This window comes from Protopterus annectens, chromosome 8.part0, assembly GCF_019279795.1.
Source record: "Protopterus annectens isolate FY-2018-M chromosome 8.part0, PAN1.0, whole genome shotgun sequence".
NCBI lineage: Eukaryota > Metazoa > Chordata > Ceratodontiformes > Protopteridae > Protopterus > Protopterus annectens.
In genome coordinates this window covers 630351826-630367611 of record NC_056741.1, presented here as the reverse complement: position 1 = coordinate 630367611, position 15786 = coordinate 630351826, and the positions used below count along the sequence as shown (strand labels likewise).

Sequence of the window (15786 nt, the reverse complement as noted above, 5' to 3'; positions counted from 1 at the left end):
CTGCCCTGCCGCATTTTTATTTTACCTAGCTAGTTATCCCCCCATTCAAACCCTGTATTGTTGTTATAATAATAAAAAAAACACCTTTATGAACCTATGAACCTAATATATGGACTATATCCTTGGGATTGGAATATATGATATTATTACATATGACCTTAGTGCATTGTTGGAAATGTCAACTTCCTGACATAGCTGAAGAAGGATTTGTGCTTAGTTTCTGTAGCAACTGATTTACATTTTCTAATAGTCCTCTTATGTTCTTTGCTGGCATGTTTCAATGATAGTTTGGCCCAGCAATAAGGAGATGGCAACGTCATTATTTATTTTATTATTTATACTTTTCTTAACTGGGTAGGTTGAAAGACTCTTTTCAGGTATAACCTGGGCCTTAAGGCAGTATAGGCAATGTACATATATAGAAATGACAGTAAAATGCATGCATTATAACTTTAGAAGTATAAATAACACACAGTATGATACCAGCAAGAAAGAGTAAAAATGAAAACAGTACATAATAAATAAGCCAGTGCTATTTCCAATGGTATCAGCTATAATGCCAGCAAGATTAAGTAAAAAGAAAACAGTTCACAATACATAGCAGCAGGTATGTCTGCATGCATGTTATCATATTTACAAATATGTAAATTCTGCCAAATAGGTTTGTTCTTAAATTTACTATTATACGTTATACGCATCTGTTTACATGTTGGTAAATGTCAGTGGTGAAGAGGGAGATGGCTGATTTGTGATCAGATTTAACCAGGGATGAGGAAATGCAGGGTTGGGTACAGACAGGGTTTAGGTTGGCAAAGATCAGGACAAGGATATTAGAGCCTCTGCTGGGTAATTTTACATTTGCTCAAATGTACAGGTATTAACAAAATCTAAAATATCCTGGATATATCCATTTTAGAGAAGTGTAATAATTAATGCTTGGTTAATTGAAGTCACTTAGGATGAAGGTATTTGGCTTGATAGTTAACCTTCCTTAATAAATATCTGTTTCCTGATGTGATGTGCAGTGTTACCATGCTACCCAGTGATACCACCTTTTCAAAATACCTGTAAACATAGTAAACTACTGTGTTCTACAACCACTTTCATGCCATTCACAAAAGTTGACAGGTTTTGGCATGCTACTATTCGTTATTGTCATCTGAGTGTATGAACTGTGACAGTGAATGATAGCACACTAATCAAAGTGTGCATAATGTGTTTATGCAACTGTGCATTGTTTGTGAAACCCAAGGTTAGCACATTGTGATGCCCACCACTGCTACCAATATGTGATGGCCACCAATAGGTGATGTGCCCATTCTGGGCCAGTAATCAAGGAGCCTGAATCCTCACCACTGACTATAGAGAGGGATGTGCACTTCAAATACAAATAGGTATATTCAGTATTTACAGATACAGACCTCTCTGTATCAAGTAATATTTTCCTTAAGAGCACACAGGGAACACACTCAGCCCGGGGTCTGGATATCTATATATCTGTCTCCCTCCAGGTCCCCAGTAAAATTTCCCCCTGGTACAGCTGTAGGGTTAGGTCCTCAGTCAATTGTTCAAGCAAAGTCCTCCAGCACCCTCTCTGTAAACCCATTGCTTTGTGTCCCTACCCGAAATAGCTGACACACACATACACACACACATGGGAAAGGCTGATGCAGATTACCTGCTCTAACAACTTTACCCAGACTATAGGGTAGATTCACTGCCATAAGACACTCCATAATCAGCTACTCTAAGGTCCTTAACAAAGGGTGGCCAATTATACTATGTAACATTAATACTAATACAAATGGTAGACGTTCACCAAGACGGCAAGGCCTTCTGGCCCACATAGGGTCACCAAATAAATATAAGTTCTCTCAAAGGTTAGATACTTTCTACAAGGACAGCCACAATAAAAAAGTTTTAAATATATTTCATAATAAATAATAAAAAACATGAAAATATTGAATATATATTCACAGTAAGCCACAGAGTTCAAATCTCAGAAAATATTGACATTAACTATGATAGACAGACTCATACAAATAAAGAAAAATACTCTCTGAACTTAGCTTCACTACATTCCTGACTGAATCTAAGAGTTTACATGAGTCAGTTTTAAAAGAATCTTTTGGAGTAAGAACTTTTTGACTGTTAGTTAACAGTGTCTCTTTAATTATTGTTTGATGTAATTTACCCATTGTACTGAAAATAAAGAAGAGATTTTATACAATTTCAGGTTTCTGTGTTTAGTATTGAATCTAAGAGAATGTTACTTTTCCCTAGTTAAGTTACTTACTACTGCAAGGCAAGATGCTGTGGGTGAGCAGTCTTTCTAGTCAGGCTTCCAAACAGAATAGTCAGTACTCTGAGATTTCTCTTTGTAATATCTAAAATATAATTTCCAAGAGGGCTGGCAGAATGACCTCATCTGGTCACCTGACTAAGCTCTCGCAGTATTCCCCCTTTGAAGCTGAGACAGGAATTGGGCATTGATATCTGCAATACACTTCCAAATGTTTATGGCAGAGCCTGTGGTCTCCTTTCTTTTCAATGAGCTAATGGACAAAGGCTCTTCCCCAGAGCCAGCGTCTCCGGTCCTATTCAGCACTGTGGGGTACCTTTTAATGGTTTAACAGCTCATTTACATTTCCCTTATTTTTCTTACAGTTAACCTATGCTGTGCCATTATTCTCTATTAAAACATATATTTAATTCAGCTACAACAGTGCATGTACATTTCTCTTCATTTCAGCTGGGTGCACAGTTTATACATTTCAATACAAGCAAAGCTCACAAATACATTTTTAGCACAGACATCTGTAAAGCATCAGTTTTATATACAAATGACATACAGTTCTAATACATTTGTAACACAAGCATCTTGTATAAATCAATTTGATATTCAAAGGACATGTCATTCTTTACAAAACTACAGCTGGCTATGCTGGCACTTGCTCATATCATCACACATTATAGGTTTTTAGCTTTCCATCAACACTTTTAGATAAAATTAAATGATAATATCATAATTCCACAACAAAGCAATGTGTTGTCTTTCACATGGTATTGAAATGAATAAAGGTACTAGGTACAGATAAACTACACCCCTTAATATTTTTTCCTGACCACAGAACCTTTGGATAATTATGTAAAAGTATGTTTATTGAGTTATGTGCAGTTCATAATGGGGGAGAATTTAAAATTTCTTTGTGGATGGCATATTAACCTTAACAAATATAAAATGATCTATAGAAGATGTAGATGATTCGTTAACATATTTTGATTAATTACCTAACCAGAAAGTTAATGATGTTAGAACTAATTATTCATTAAGCAATCATAGAAGTTGCCAATAGATTGAAAATAAATATATAATTGGTCATGCAAACAGCTGAAGTATTTTGGAACAGACTCCTTCAAATATTTTTGAATAGACTCCTTTATCAAAATAAAATTATGCTAACATTCCTAAAAACTTCAAATCATCATAACATAATGGAAATGTTTTAACTTTTAAAGATAAACTCTAAATACAAAGATGATATTATTACCCTCATTATATTATATCATAAAAACTACATCCTTATTCCCTCTAAATATCAGATTAGCCATATTAATGCCATTTATTACCATTTCTATTGTCACCCAATAAAGTTTGTATTTCTCTCAAAATTATATAATGTAAGGAAAAATATAACATTGTTTTCGCTGATAGTGAATATACTAGTCTCCATATTTAAAACTGTACATTATTGGTTAGATGAGCCATATAATATGTCTTCTTTCTACATTACCAAGTGAACTATAAAAAGGTTGAGAAGAGTTTAGTGCTCATTGGCAATGAATGCTGTTTTTCTTTTCTTTATAAGAAACCACTACTGTCATTGTTTCATTGGGTCCATTGGAAGTGATTTACTTTGTTTACGAATTTATCTTTTCTCTAGAGTTGTTTAGCTATGAACTGTGTATATCAAAGAGTTTGTGTTGGACAAAGCCCCCCCCCCCACACACACACACACACACACACACACACACACACACACACACACACACACATATGGGGGCTGCAACGGAGCTTGACTTCAGGCAAACAAAAAATAAATAAATAAATAAAGTGACAATCTACTGGAGTTAAATGTTTGCAAGCTGTTTTTGTGTGGTTCATCCTTTGGGAATTAATTACTTAACAAAACAAAAGTGAAGCTATTTTATGCAAATGGAATGGTATGCATATTGGTTTGTACAAAAAACTATATTTAATATAACAGTGATAACCACATCTAATAACAAAAACTGCCCGTAATTATAGTTGTCTCCAGTATACAGTTCTACTATGACATGTTAAGCAGTAGAACTCTGATCATCAGGAATGTCAAAAACTAATTCCTGAAACATAAAACTGTGAAAAAGAAAAAAGTGTAAGTGTTTTCCAGAGTCAAGGCCCCTGCACTACCAATGTTGGGGGGAAGCTCCCCTTCCTACCCCAACCCCAGACTTATATATACCAACTCCACAGTCACACACTTGCTGAGATAATAAAACACATGATTACTAAAAGGTCTTCAGCTTCAGTTTAATTTAATTAAGGAGGATTGGCTTGTCTTTCAGCATACCAAATTTGTTTTGTATCCAAAATGACATATATTCCCAACTTATAGAATGATAAATTCCAAAATTAATATATATTGATTTAAAAATATTTTAAATGCAGATTTCATTTATCAGATCTTTTTAAGATTCTGCCATCACAAGATAACTATTTTGAAATCTTTATCAAACACTATTTCATTGTATAAAATATTCAAGTGGAAACATATTCATGGAGTATTTTACACTCCAAGACAGTTAAAGTATTTAATAAACAGCAAACTGACAGATGTACATGTCGTCTTCTTCTTCTTTCGGCTTTTCCCTGTTAGGGGTCGCCACAGCGGATCACCTGTCTGCTCATGATTGGCAGTGGAGTTTTTTACGGTGTCGAGTTGCCAGCCCAGCGCCCAACCTTCCACAGAAGGCGCACACACACACACACACACACACACACACACACACACACACACACACACACACACACACACACACACACACACACACACACACACACTCACACCTATGGCCACTTTAGAGTGTCCAATCCACCATTCAAATTCATCACTGTACAGAGACAAAGTCTCAACTATGACCCAGGTGGCCTGAGTTTGAGTATTGGCTCAGGTCCTACACATATGAGTTAGGACTTCCAGTGGAGACCAGTGATCCAATAGGAGTGCTGATGTCAAAGGGAGGCAGGGCAGTACTGAATGTTTACAACCCCTAGAAAAGTGAGTGACACCCCCCTCACTAACGTACACTGCACACTGAATCCTGAGGCAGTTACAGACATGCACAGAAGGGTTAGGGCCTTAAAGTTAACCCCCCCCGAGTGATGGTTCTTCTCTCTACTGCTCAGTTCTCACTTCCTGGATGAAAAAAATGGAATGCATGGAGCAGATGAAAAAAGGGAAGTGATTGTCACTGAGGCAGTGAAGAAAAAAAATGACAGTGCTAATTGTATGGTTGCAGCAAAAAACTAAATTTCTTCATTGCTGTATACACAAGAAATCCCCCACTACTTAACATACAACTAAACATTTAACAGAAATATTTCTTAAAACTTTCAATCAAGTGATGCACAGATCAGCATATCTCTGAAACTGTACGTTATCCACAGCTTTGTGAAGAGATGGCCAGTGACTGCAAATCACTACGTTTTACTGCTGAAGTGTATTGAATTTCAAAGGGGAAGTCCTAATTTGTGTATTTGAGTTCGGGGAAGAACTTCAGGTAATTTTGGTTGAAAACTTCGATCTACAAATTTGTACATATGACTGGTTTTACAAACAAGTATATCTAGCAAACAAGTTTGCTCATTTGAACAACAAAATTTATCCTCCCAATGCAAGCTTGTATCTGTACATCTGCATTCCATATACAAAACAAAGTGAATGCAGTAAGCATAAAATGACACTACGGGTTACATTCTTTGAATGCATGAACTGGTTATAAACTCATCTAAAAAAAATCAGTGGAGGCATTTTTGACACTATGAAGAGATCCTTCAAATGCTTGAAAAACGTTTCAGAAATATTTTCAGAAAGTGAATGGCAACTGTGAATGAATAAGGAATGTCTTTCTATCACTGAAAACTTTATCAAATAACAAGATACAGTGAGAAGAAAAACTTCTGAAGATCATGTCACATGACTATTTTTAACTAATATTTTTGGAGTAAGAGTCACTGACCTCATTCTGGCCTGGGAGCAAGAGTCACTGACCTCATTCTGGCCTGGGCAAACTTTCAGCATCCAGCCCTATCTTTTCCTAACATTGTACACATATACGTTAGGATTTTCAGTGCTGGCCTTAAATAATTTTAAGTGCAAAACTGTTTAATCTGTTTTACATGTTTCAGACATGTTGATGAGAAATTAATAAAAAAATAACTGCTGTACAGAAAATAAGTAAAAGGTACAAAAGGCAGTACTCTGCTATAAATAAAATCGCAAAAATGACACTCGAATGACTGAAGTTTCGCAATCACTGGACTGAAGCTAATATATCTGATAGTTCTGTTTAAATACAAGCTAAATGGCTATGATTTTCATTTTCTTTACAAAAGGTGTGTGTTGGGGGAGCATAGCTCTCAATGAATCATGGACAAATCTCAACAGGGGCAAATAACGAAATAATCAGGAACACTTTTAAATAGTAGTACTATTAAGATTGACAGACTATGAAAATGTGAATATACATTTTCTGAAATAAAATAAGTCTGTAACTCTAATCATTGTCATTATTTATTATGTGTAATTCACCACTTTTTTCCAAAATTCAAAAGTTTTAGGAGACATTAAGAGAGACACAGCTAACATTTCAGTCAAAATCAGGGACAGCTGAGAGGTGTGGGGGGAGAAGGTTCACACTGTAAATTCTTAATATTCTGAATACATGCGATTAAGTACTGATATTACCACTGTACATGTATGCACTATGACAGCTAAAGTAGTTAGCAAGAGTGTCTGGCAGGAAGTGATAATGAGGCGCATTCCAATATACTAACAAGGACAGCACAGCTTGAATCTATGCTTGTCCCCTAATAACTGTGTCATGATCTGAAATGGTAGCTACTTTGTTTCATAATCATACAAATTATTTTCCAAGCAATAACACATCATTAATATATTATAAAAGAAAACTCACAGAAGATTATAGCTTACATTTGAATGGCAGTAGAGAAACCACATGCATCACTGAGCTAAACACAATATCCTCAGGGTACGCAAACACTGCAAGGAGCACCAGTCATGCAAGTAACATTTCAAGTCCCTTGCAAAATGGCTGAAACATTAGTTCATATTCAGATTCAAAACTAACACATGTACATGTAATAGAGTTAAAGACGAAATTGGAACATACATTTCATGAATGTGATTCCTTAAATACATCTCTGAAACATATTCAAGAATTCATACAAGCTCTTTGATCAGATAACTATCTTAACTAAATGTGCAGTTTTTTAGTGCTTCAGTTCTAATATGCATAAAGAATTATCATATTCCCCCACTCTGTATTTTAACTGCAATAAAGAAATACATAACTAGCAGCTGGAAGAGGCATATTTCTCCTACTCTTTTGCATTTTATTAATTTCATCATTGTGGCTCAGAAAGACCTACCATGATGCAAAAGCAACTCAGAAGGTTTCCACATTGTGGTAAGTCTTTCAGTAAAGGAATTGCTTTCCCAATGGGTTTTTGTTTTCTCCTGGTACTGACAATAAGTGGTGTCTCTCTATGGAAGTTGCATGCTTATGTGGCAGCCCAGAGGAAGTAGTTAATTGAAATTAGCCATATGTTCACCCCAATAAATGGTGACAACTTCAGAATAACTCACTCTGCTGAATTAATGTTTTCTCTAGGATGTGTATGCTTGTGTGTCTGTGTGTCTGCACAACTGTGTGTCCATGTGCATCTGGGGGGGGGTGGATGTGTGTGCATGTGTGTGCACATGGATATCTGAAGGTATGTGTGCAAGTTGGGGGTGACTATGCTACCACTATGCATAGTCTGGTATGGAAAACATTACTACTGTCATGTGCAGTGGCACTAGTATTTGATATAGATACATGTTACTTAACCACTAATGAGCAATTTCTCTTTGTGGCTTTACCATAACTCTGAATCAGAGATTTTCTCCTCCAGCTAAATAGCCAACACATGTTGGTCAATTACCATGGGTGAAGAGAATATTTTTGAAGTTTGTATATCTTTAATATGCAAGAAAGAAAATAATATAATAAAATAAGTTCAAAAAGTGATAATATAAATTAAAAATACTGACATAAGTTAGTTATGACTTACCTGCCAGGGACACATAGTCCCCAAAGCTCTAGCATATCTCTCTTCATGTACTCCAGGAAGGTATGTCTCAGGTCATTTACACCAAGAAGGACTATTACTGAGTCATACTGGTACTTGCGGTTCAATGACCTAAGTGTGTGCATGGTCTGATGGATCCCTGACAGACAGCTGACCATAACTCTATCCTTTCATAACCTGGTGAGTAGGACATCTCTGTGTATCTCACAATGGAGTCCCCTATCACCAAGATATTTAGTTGTGTGGTGATGTGCCTTGTGGGCTTAGAAGCTGAGATGCCATAGGACGTGGCCTTATGTGTCACGTTTGGCGCTGATTTTGTTGCAAGCTTTTGAGATTGCTAAAGATACGTTTTGTCTGTGAAATGTCTGGGAGGTCTTTGCGCTTTAGGGAGGTTACATCTAAAACTCTCAGCATAGGTAGGTGTATGTGTTTGGTGTGTACTATGTCAGGTGAGTATTGTGTGTGTGTTAACTGGTAACCTGTTTGCTATTATAAGTGCTTGTATGTTGAAAGTCTTGCCTCCAGGAACTTTATTTAACTACATCTATCACACACCATATTAGTTTGTTTAAGAATTGAGTGGTTGTCTGTAAACATTAGACAATTGCTAAATTGCCTCAGAATATCCATATCCTCCAGGCTGTCTGCGGAGATAGCAGGGAAGTGCATGTCCATGACTAAGAATTCTTATTTTGCGTTCTACAAAGGGATGGTACAAAAGGGATTTACATCTGGCTAGCTTTGTTGCTGTAAGAGTATAGACTATAATCAGAACTATCTAGGACCAAACTTGTGGGGGTGCTCCATAGTGATGAAACTAGTTGCTTTTTGTGCAACTAAGTACTGTGGAGATTTCAGGTGTAGTGTGGAGAGATTTAGTTCTATGTGCCTCTGTATACACAGGCCACTCCTAGCCACAGCTATGTGATGGGCAGCACTGTGCAAATGCATAAAATTCACAGAGGCAGAGAAATCTGATGAAACAAAACAAGTAGCCCTCTGACCAAACAAACAGTCAAACAGTCTCACTTAAAGCCTTCCTGGCCAGTTTAGACAGACCAGGCCACCTTCTACTGCCCCTAGAAAAAGCAATCCTAGGCCTTCTTAATGTAAAACCACACCACAGTTAGCCCAAAATGATTTCAAAAAAGAAAATTAAACAAACTAGCTACAAACACAAACTTTTAGAATGACTACAATGCAAAGAAACCATCAGCAAGGTCAGTGACGAGAAATGTCACTTTACAATACTAATGGCTAGAAAAGTACAATAAATAATTTGAAAATACAGCAGCCTTACTCAAATATCTTATAAAGTCCATAAATCAATTTAAAGTCCTTCTCTGTGCTAGGATGGCACTGGGTATAAACAAAGTATTTGTCAAGTCTGTGGAAATGAGCTAAGAGCTGTGCAAACACATTAGATTTATAGAGGCTGGGAAGACCGACTAAACAAAGCAAATATCCCTCTGACCAATAAAGCAGTCTCACTTAAAGCTCTGTAATATGAACATACAATAAAAATGGAATTCCTCTATTGTGATTACAGTTATATGCTAACCCATTGGTATTAGATACCTAAAGAATAATAAGTAAGTACTGTATGTAACTTACATCACTTCTAAATTTGCTCTTCTTATGGGAGATCTCCACCATTACTGTTGAGTCCTCTCTTACACATGTGGTGAACAGCTATGGCAGCATTAATTGCACGCTGTAGAAAGGGGATGAAAAAGAGAAATGGGACTTGTTGCTAAGACAATAACCACAATTCGAATTTTTGTTGCAGATTCTTCAGTTTATCACATTCTTGATCACTTTTTAACTTAATGTGCATGTAATAAAACAATATTAGCTACTAAAATACAATACCACTCTTTTCTGGATTAAAGCTATATCTCTTATGTTATTAAGAACTACATTTGTGGCAATTATCTTTATATATTTGTTTTGCCCTCTTTACCCTCACTGCCTGACAACCATCAGACTCTCTATTGGTCAGTTTACCCATTTGTAACACTTCTGTACGCTATCATCTTTCTTCTAAAAATAGACAGTTTTTGGTTGCTTTGCTTCTGGTTGCATTTTGTATACTCATTTATAAATGTCAATAATGGTGAACTACTAATTTGTAAATATGTTGATTTTTTTTTTATTCTTTCATGTACACGCATTCCCAAATTACCAGCCTAATCACTTTCAGGGCAATCGGGGAGAAAAAGCCTACCCTTGTAGAGGCAAAGAAACTAAGCCTGGATGGGGTGCAAGCCCATCACAAAGCACACACAAGCACATACACACACACACACACACACACACACACACACACACACACACACACACACACACACACACACACACACACACACACACACACATACACACACACACACATGGCATACAACCTATGGCCAGTTTAGAGGATCAGCAATTTGCAGCATATCTTTGGTATGACAGATGAATATTTCAGCACCCAACAAACCCCCACAGAGACACAGGGTAGCATGCATATTTCACACAGAAGGCACCCCAACTGAGAAATGAACTGGAGAACCAACCATTGCGATATAACAATGTTGTCATGCCACCACACCACTCACACAATTAACCTTTCAATTAATCCAATCCATTACATGAATTAAAAAAATAAGTAGGAGGATTTCACAGCCTCAAATGTTTGCATATAATGCTCATTCAGTCATCTTTAACCTTTCTATATAACTTACAGCTAAGCAGGTTCATTGGTTTATGGAAGGTTACTAGGGTAATGACCCTAGAGCCCTTACAAGCCTAGCCATATTTATCCCAAGTTGCCCTATACTGTCCTTTGGTATACCATTCCACCTTCAATTATATTTTTCTTTTGTCACATAAACATTATCATTTCACAGTTCAACAGCTATACAAACTGCAACTTGCAGGGGAAAATGAGTGGCTGATTATTATATTTTTTGCTGACAAGGGGCTGCATTTTAAACAGCTTGACCCCATTTGTCCTTCCAATAATCCTGCTATTCTTAAAGAATTTTGACAGGTAACACAGTTGACTTTCACAAAATATATGGCTTGTTCTGTGAATGGCAAAAGTGAGTATTTGTTCACATGATTTACTTTACCAAATAGTTCCCATCAGCAAGTTGACTCCCAGACAGGTATTCCTTTCACTTTCTTGATATGTTGTCTCACCATCACTTGACCAGCCTGCATCATTACCCACACCATGTTGTAGATAAAATTCTTACCCTCCATTGGCTTTTGGCAAAGTTCTTCTGAATCTGCTCACTAACAGACTTCTGAATATTCTTGTCCAGGGCTGTGTCACCTGCTATCCTGTGTTGTTAAGAGAGAAAAAAAAATAAAAACTAAGGTAAAGTTATCTTCCCAAAATGGTATTTCACTGCATCAAAAATCACATTATTATAAAAACTGTATAACAATGCCAGACGGACAAACCTTAGATGAAACATTTCCTACATGTCCAGTGGTTTCCTACTCACAATCTTGGAAAACATTACTTACTTTTATCAACTATGACAGATTTAAATGATTATAGTGGGTTGCCTAATTATCCCAACACCAACAGGAGTTAGCAGTGGTGTCTCACAGAGCACTGGGGTGGTGTCATTCCTTTCTGGACTGTTGTCAGGCATAGGGCATGATTCAGAAGGGTTACAGCCTTGTGCAAGGTTGGCATACACCTCACAGTAACCATTTCAGATTCAGAGACAGAGCCTTACCACAATGCTGTATCACAAAATAGTCATGCACCATGGGAGAAGCCTATCCCAATCAGCCATTTGCTCATCTCCTGCAAATGCCTACATTAGTTACTATGGCTGGTCTTGTTAATGAACACAGCCAAAAGCTAGGGTTCACACATTGTTTCCACTGAGTGAGATCATGTCAGAGGAAAGTGCTGGGAGAATTTAGCAGATGGCTACTGGTGGGGAGTATTTTCATGCGTGTTTGTGCAGATGAACACAGATGGATACGTGGCCTTGTGTGTGTGTGTGTGTGTGTGTGTGTGTGTGTGTGTGTGTGTGTGTGTGTGTGTGTGTGTGTGTGAGTGTGTGTCTACCTAGTTGGGTGCAATGGGGGGTTAGTTAGAGGACAGGCAGGGAAGGGATGTATGCACGTGTGTATATGTGTGTGTGAGGAAACTGTCACACCTCTATGCTCTCCTAGTCTAAGAAGCAAATATTGGTGCATGGGGAACATTAGACACCAGGGATATATTTTATATTGTGCCATAAATGCACTTAAAACCATAATAAAAGAATGTTTTGTAGCACAAAGAATATTGGGTGGGGGAAGCACTAGACACCAGGGGTACTCCTTATACCATGCCGTAAAGGCACTTAAAAAGATTTAAACGCTGTACCTTTGACACTCATGAACAGCTCTTTAGCACAGTGTTAGCTCTCTGTGTCACCGCTGGATACCATGGGAACTCAACATATTATATTAAGTTTTTGAAAATAAAAAGTAAAATGGGGTAGGTTTCAAACCTGCACCCTTGACACAGAAAGCAGCTTGTTAAGCAAGAGCCTTAACTGTCTACAAAAACAGTTTGTCTAAGGGGGCATTTTATACATAATAAGTATGAAACTCATTACTGACTGACTATAAGGATCAATGATTTACAAGGGTAGGTGCAAAAATAATACGGCATATCAGAGGCATTCTGTACAATAAGGGACAGGTTAAGAGTTATGTCAGAGTGTGTGTGTGGGGTGAAGGGGTTATGTTGGCAGTATCATCTTAAAGGTAAGAAGGTCGGGTTAGACATACATTACAGTGGAAAATAAACACACGTGAAGGCAATCAATCTGGTTAAAAACAGAAGAGGGGAACAACCCTCGCTTCCTCCTTTATTATAAAGCACATAGTCATGTGACCTCTCTTGACCTCTTCACACCAACAATGTCAGTGTAAGAGCCCACATACGATCATTCACTCTCTTTTATTACCATCAGCCAACACCCCCACTTGCTCTAACGCTGTACACAAATACATTTTAAGAACATATTTTTGGATAACTTTTCCTTTACATTCCAAATACGTAATACATGAACTTTTCAATCTTCGATTTTGTAGCAGGTTTAGTAAAGACATCTGCAACCATGTCCATTGTCGGGCAATATTCAATGCTTATTCTGTCATCATTAAGTGCTGACCAGACAAAATGATACTTAATGTCAACATGTTTACATCTCTGTCGGCTTACTGGATTCTTCAACAAAGCGATTGCTCCTTGATTGTCTCAATCCATATAATGACTTAATCAGTTTACAAACCAATTTTTCATCATTATTTGATTTCTTTTCAAAACCTTCAGGTTGCTCCATACACACCTCATAGTCAATAGGAGCATGTAAATAAGCTATTTGTACATCCATCTGGTCCAATTCTAAATCGTACTGAGCTGCCATCTGCATTAGACTGTGTACAGATGTCATACTCACACAGTTGGCGCAAATATTTCATTATAATCTATACCAGTGACTTGACTGTAGCCTTTAGCTACATATCTAGCTTTGTAAGTCTCAGTATTATCTGCATTGGCTTTTACAGTGAAAACCCACCTACCCCTCCACTGTATTTTTATCTTCTGGCATTGTGGTAAGTGTAAATGTGTTGTTTTCCTTTAAAGACTTAAGTTTCTCCTTCATGGCGTTGACCCACTTTTCCAAGTTAAACAATGTCATGGCTTCTTTAAAGCTCTGCAGTGTGTTACATATTAATTGGTAACAATAGTCAATATTAACTGTCACTTAATCATCATTTTTAACTTTACACTTATAGTCCTTCAAGTATGCAGGTAGTTTTCTCTCTCTTTTATAGAAGTGTGCATCCTGCCTTTCCTCTTCTTGCCTTATTTTTGTGTCTCCTTCATTCATTATAGATTCAGTGAGATTCACTTGTATTTCTTTTGTGATTTGACTATCGGCTTTTGACTCTGACTTAACATGCACATTTATGGTATTAAAATCTTCATCCATCACTTCTGGGTCTGTCTAAATCTGGAATTCAGCTACATTCTTAATAAAGAACTTGACTAACCTGTGTCTAAGGACCTTTCCTGTATCAGGATAATAGACCAGATATGATGGGCTTTATTTATCATATCCAACAAAGATCCCCTTATCATATATTGGGTCTAACTTCTTTTTATCTTGTCTGCATGCATAACACACTGATCCAAATTCTCTCATCCTTGAAAGATCAGGTTTCTTTCCTGCTAGCATGAAGAATGGGGTCTGCCCCACACACCTGTTATAACATCTGTTGTGAATAAAAGCAGCAGTCATTACTTCATATGTCCACAACTCTTTAGGTAAGTCACTCTCTATCAACATATACCTTGCCATTTCGAACAGTGTTCTCCAGTTTCTCTCTGCTGTCCCATTCTGATGGGGTGAGTAAGGTGCGGATGTTTTGTGTCTTATAACATTTTTACTCAATAGAGACTGAAAATCTTTCGACATGAACTCAGTGCCATTATCTGATCTGATACACTTTACCTTCCCATAAGGGGCTGAATCTGAAATAAACTTTTCAGTCGCCTTAACTGTATCACTCTTGGCTTTCAGAACGTAGACAAATATTAAACCCGAGTAGTCATCATTAAATGATAAAGTGTACTTAAATCCATCTTTTGCTACTGGCTCAATTGGGCTTGCCAAATCAGTATGGACTAGTTCAAACACAACTTTTGCTCTTGCATCTGGTTCTCTGTTTCTGCTCTGGACAAGTTTCCCTTGCATACAGGTTTCACAATCTAGGTTAGGTCTCTCAGCTTTACCTTTAATTTTCATTCCTTTTACCACTTTTTCTAATTTTGACACATCTTCGAAATTACAGTAACAAAGCATTTTATGCCATGCTTGAATGTCATAACAGCTCTGAAATGCATCGTCATGTATCTCACTATCATTTTCTTCATCATGTGTGTTTAAATAGTCTATCACACTCAATTATGTCAAACCTTGCGCCGTTTTTATTGAGGAGTTGGTCCCGGCCCTGTTTAAAGTTGATCGAGACCCCTTTGGACATTGCTGCCTTAACAGAAAAAATGCTTTGTGGATACGTTGGGATATACAGCGCCCGAGTCATCATCACTTTTACTTTGTGCCCCTCTGTGTTTAGCAGCCATACCTCTGCATCACCTCTCTTTTGTGCAGCCCCACAGGTTCTCGTTCTGTCAGCTAATTCCACAACATGTTCCTCTGGTTGGAAAGTTGCATCAAAGTATTTAAACTTTTTCAGGTCATTAATTATGTGTGATGTGGCACCAGTATCCACCATTACTCCCTTCTGTTTTAATTCATGAATTTGATGCTTATTTATTCTGCAGACAAATGTGT

At 37.2% G+C, this 15786-nt stretch overlaps 1 protein-coding gene across 1 annotated transcript in view; it reads right to left on the bottom strand.

The window, feature by feature from the left end:
• The window catches only part of LOC122808956 (calcium/calmodulin-dependent protein kinase type 1D-like), a 1068410-nt gene that overhangs the window by 49467 nt on the left and 1003157 nt on the right, over positions 1-15786 (bottom strand). The window contains exons 10-11 of the mRNA XM_044080114.1: positions 11662-11749; positions 10034-10133 (exon numbers count right to left, since the gene is read on the bottom strand). Coding sequence (XP_043936049.1) covers positions 10056-10133; positions 11662-11749 — 166 coding nt within the window. The 3' untranslated portion in view covers positions 10034-10055. The remainder of the gene's footprint in view (positions 1-10033; positions 10134-11661; positions 11750-15786) is intronic.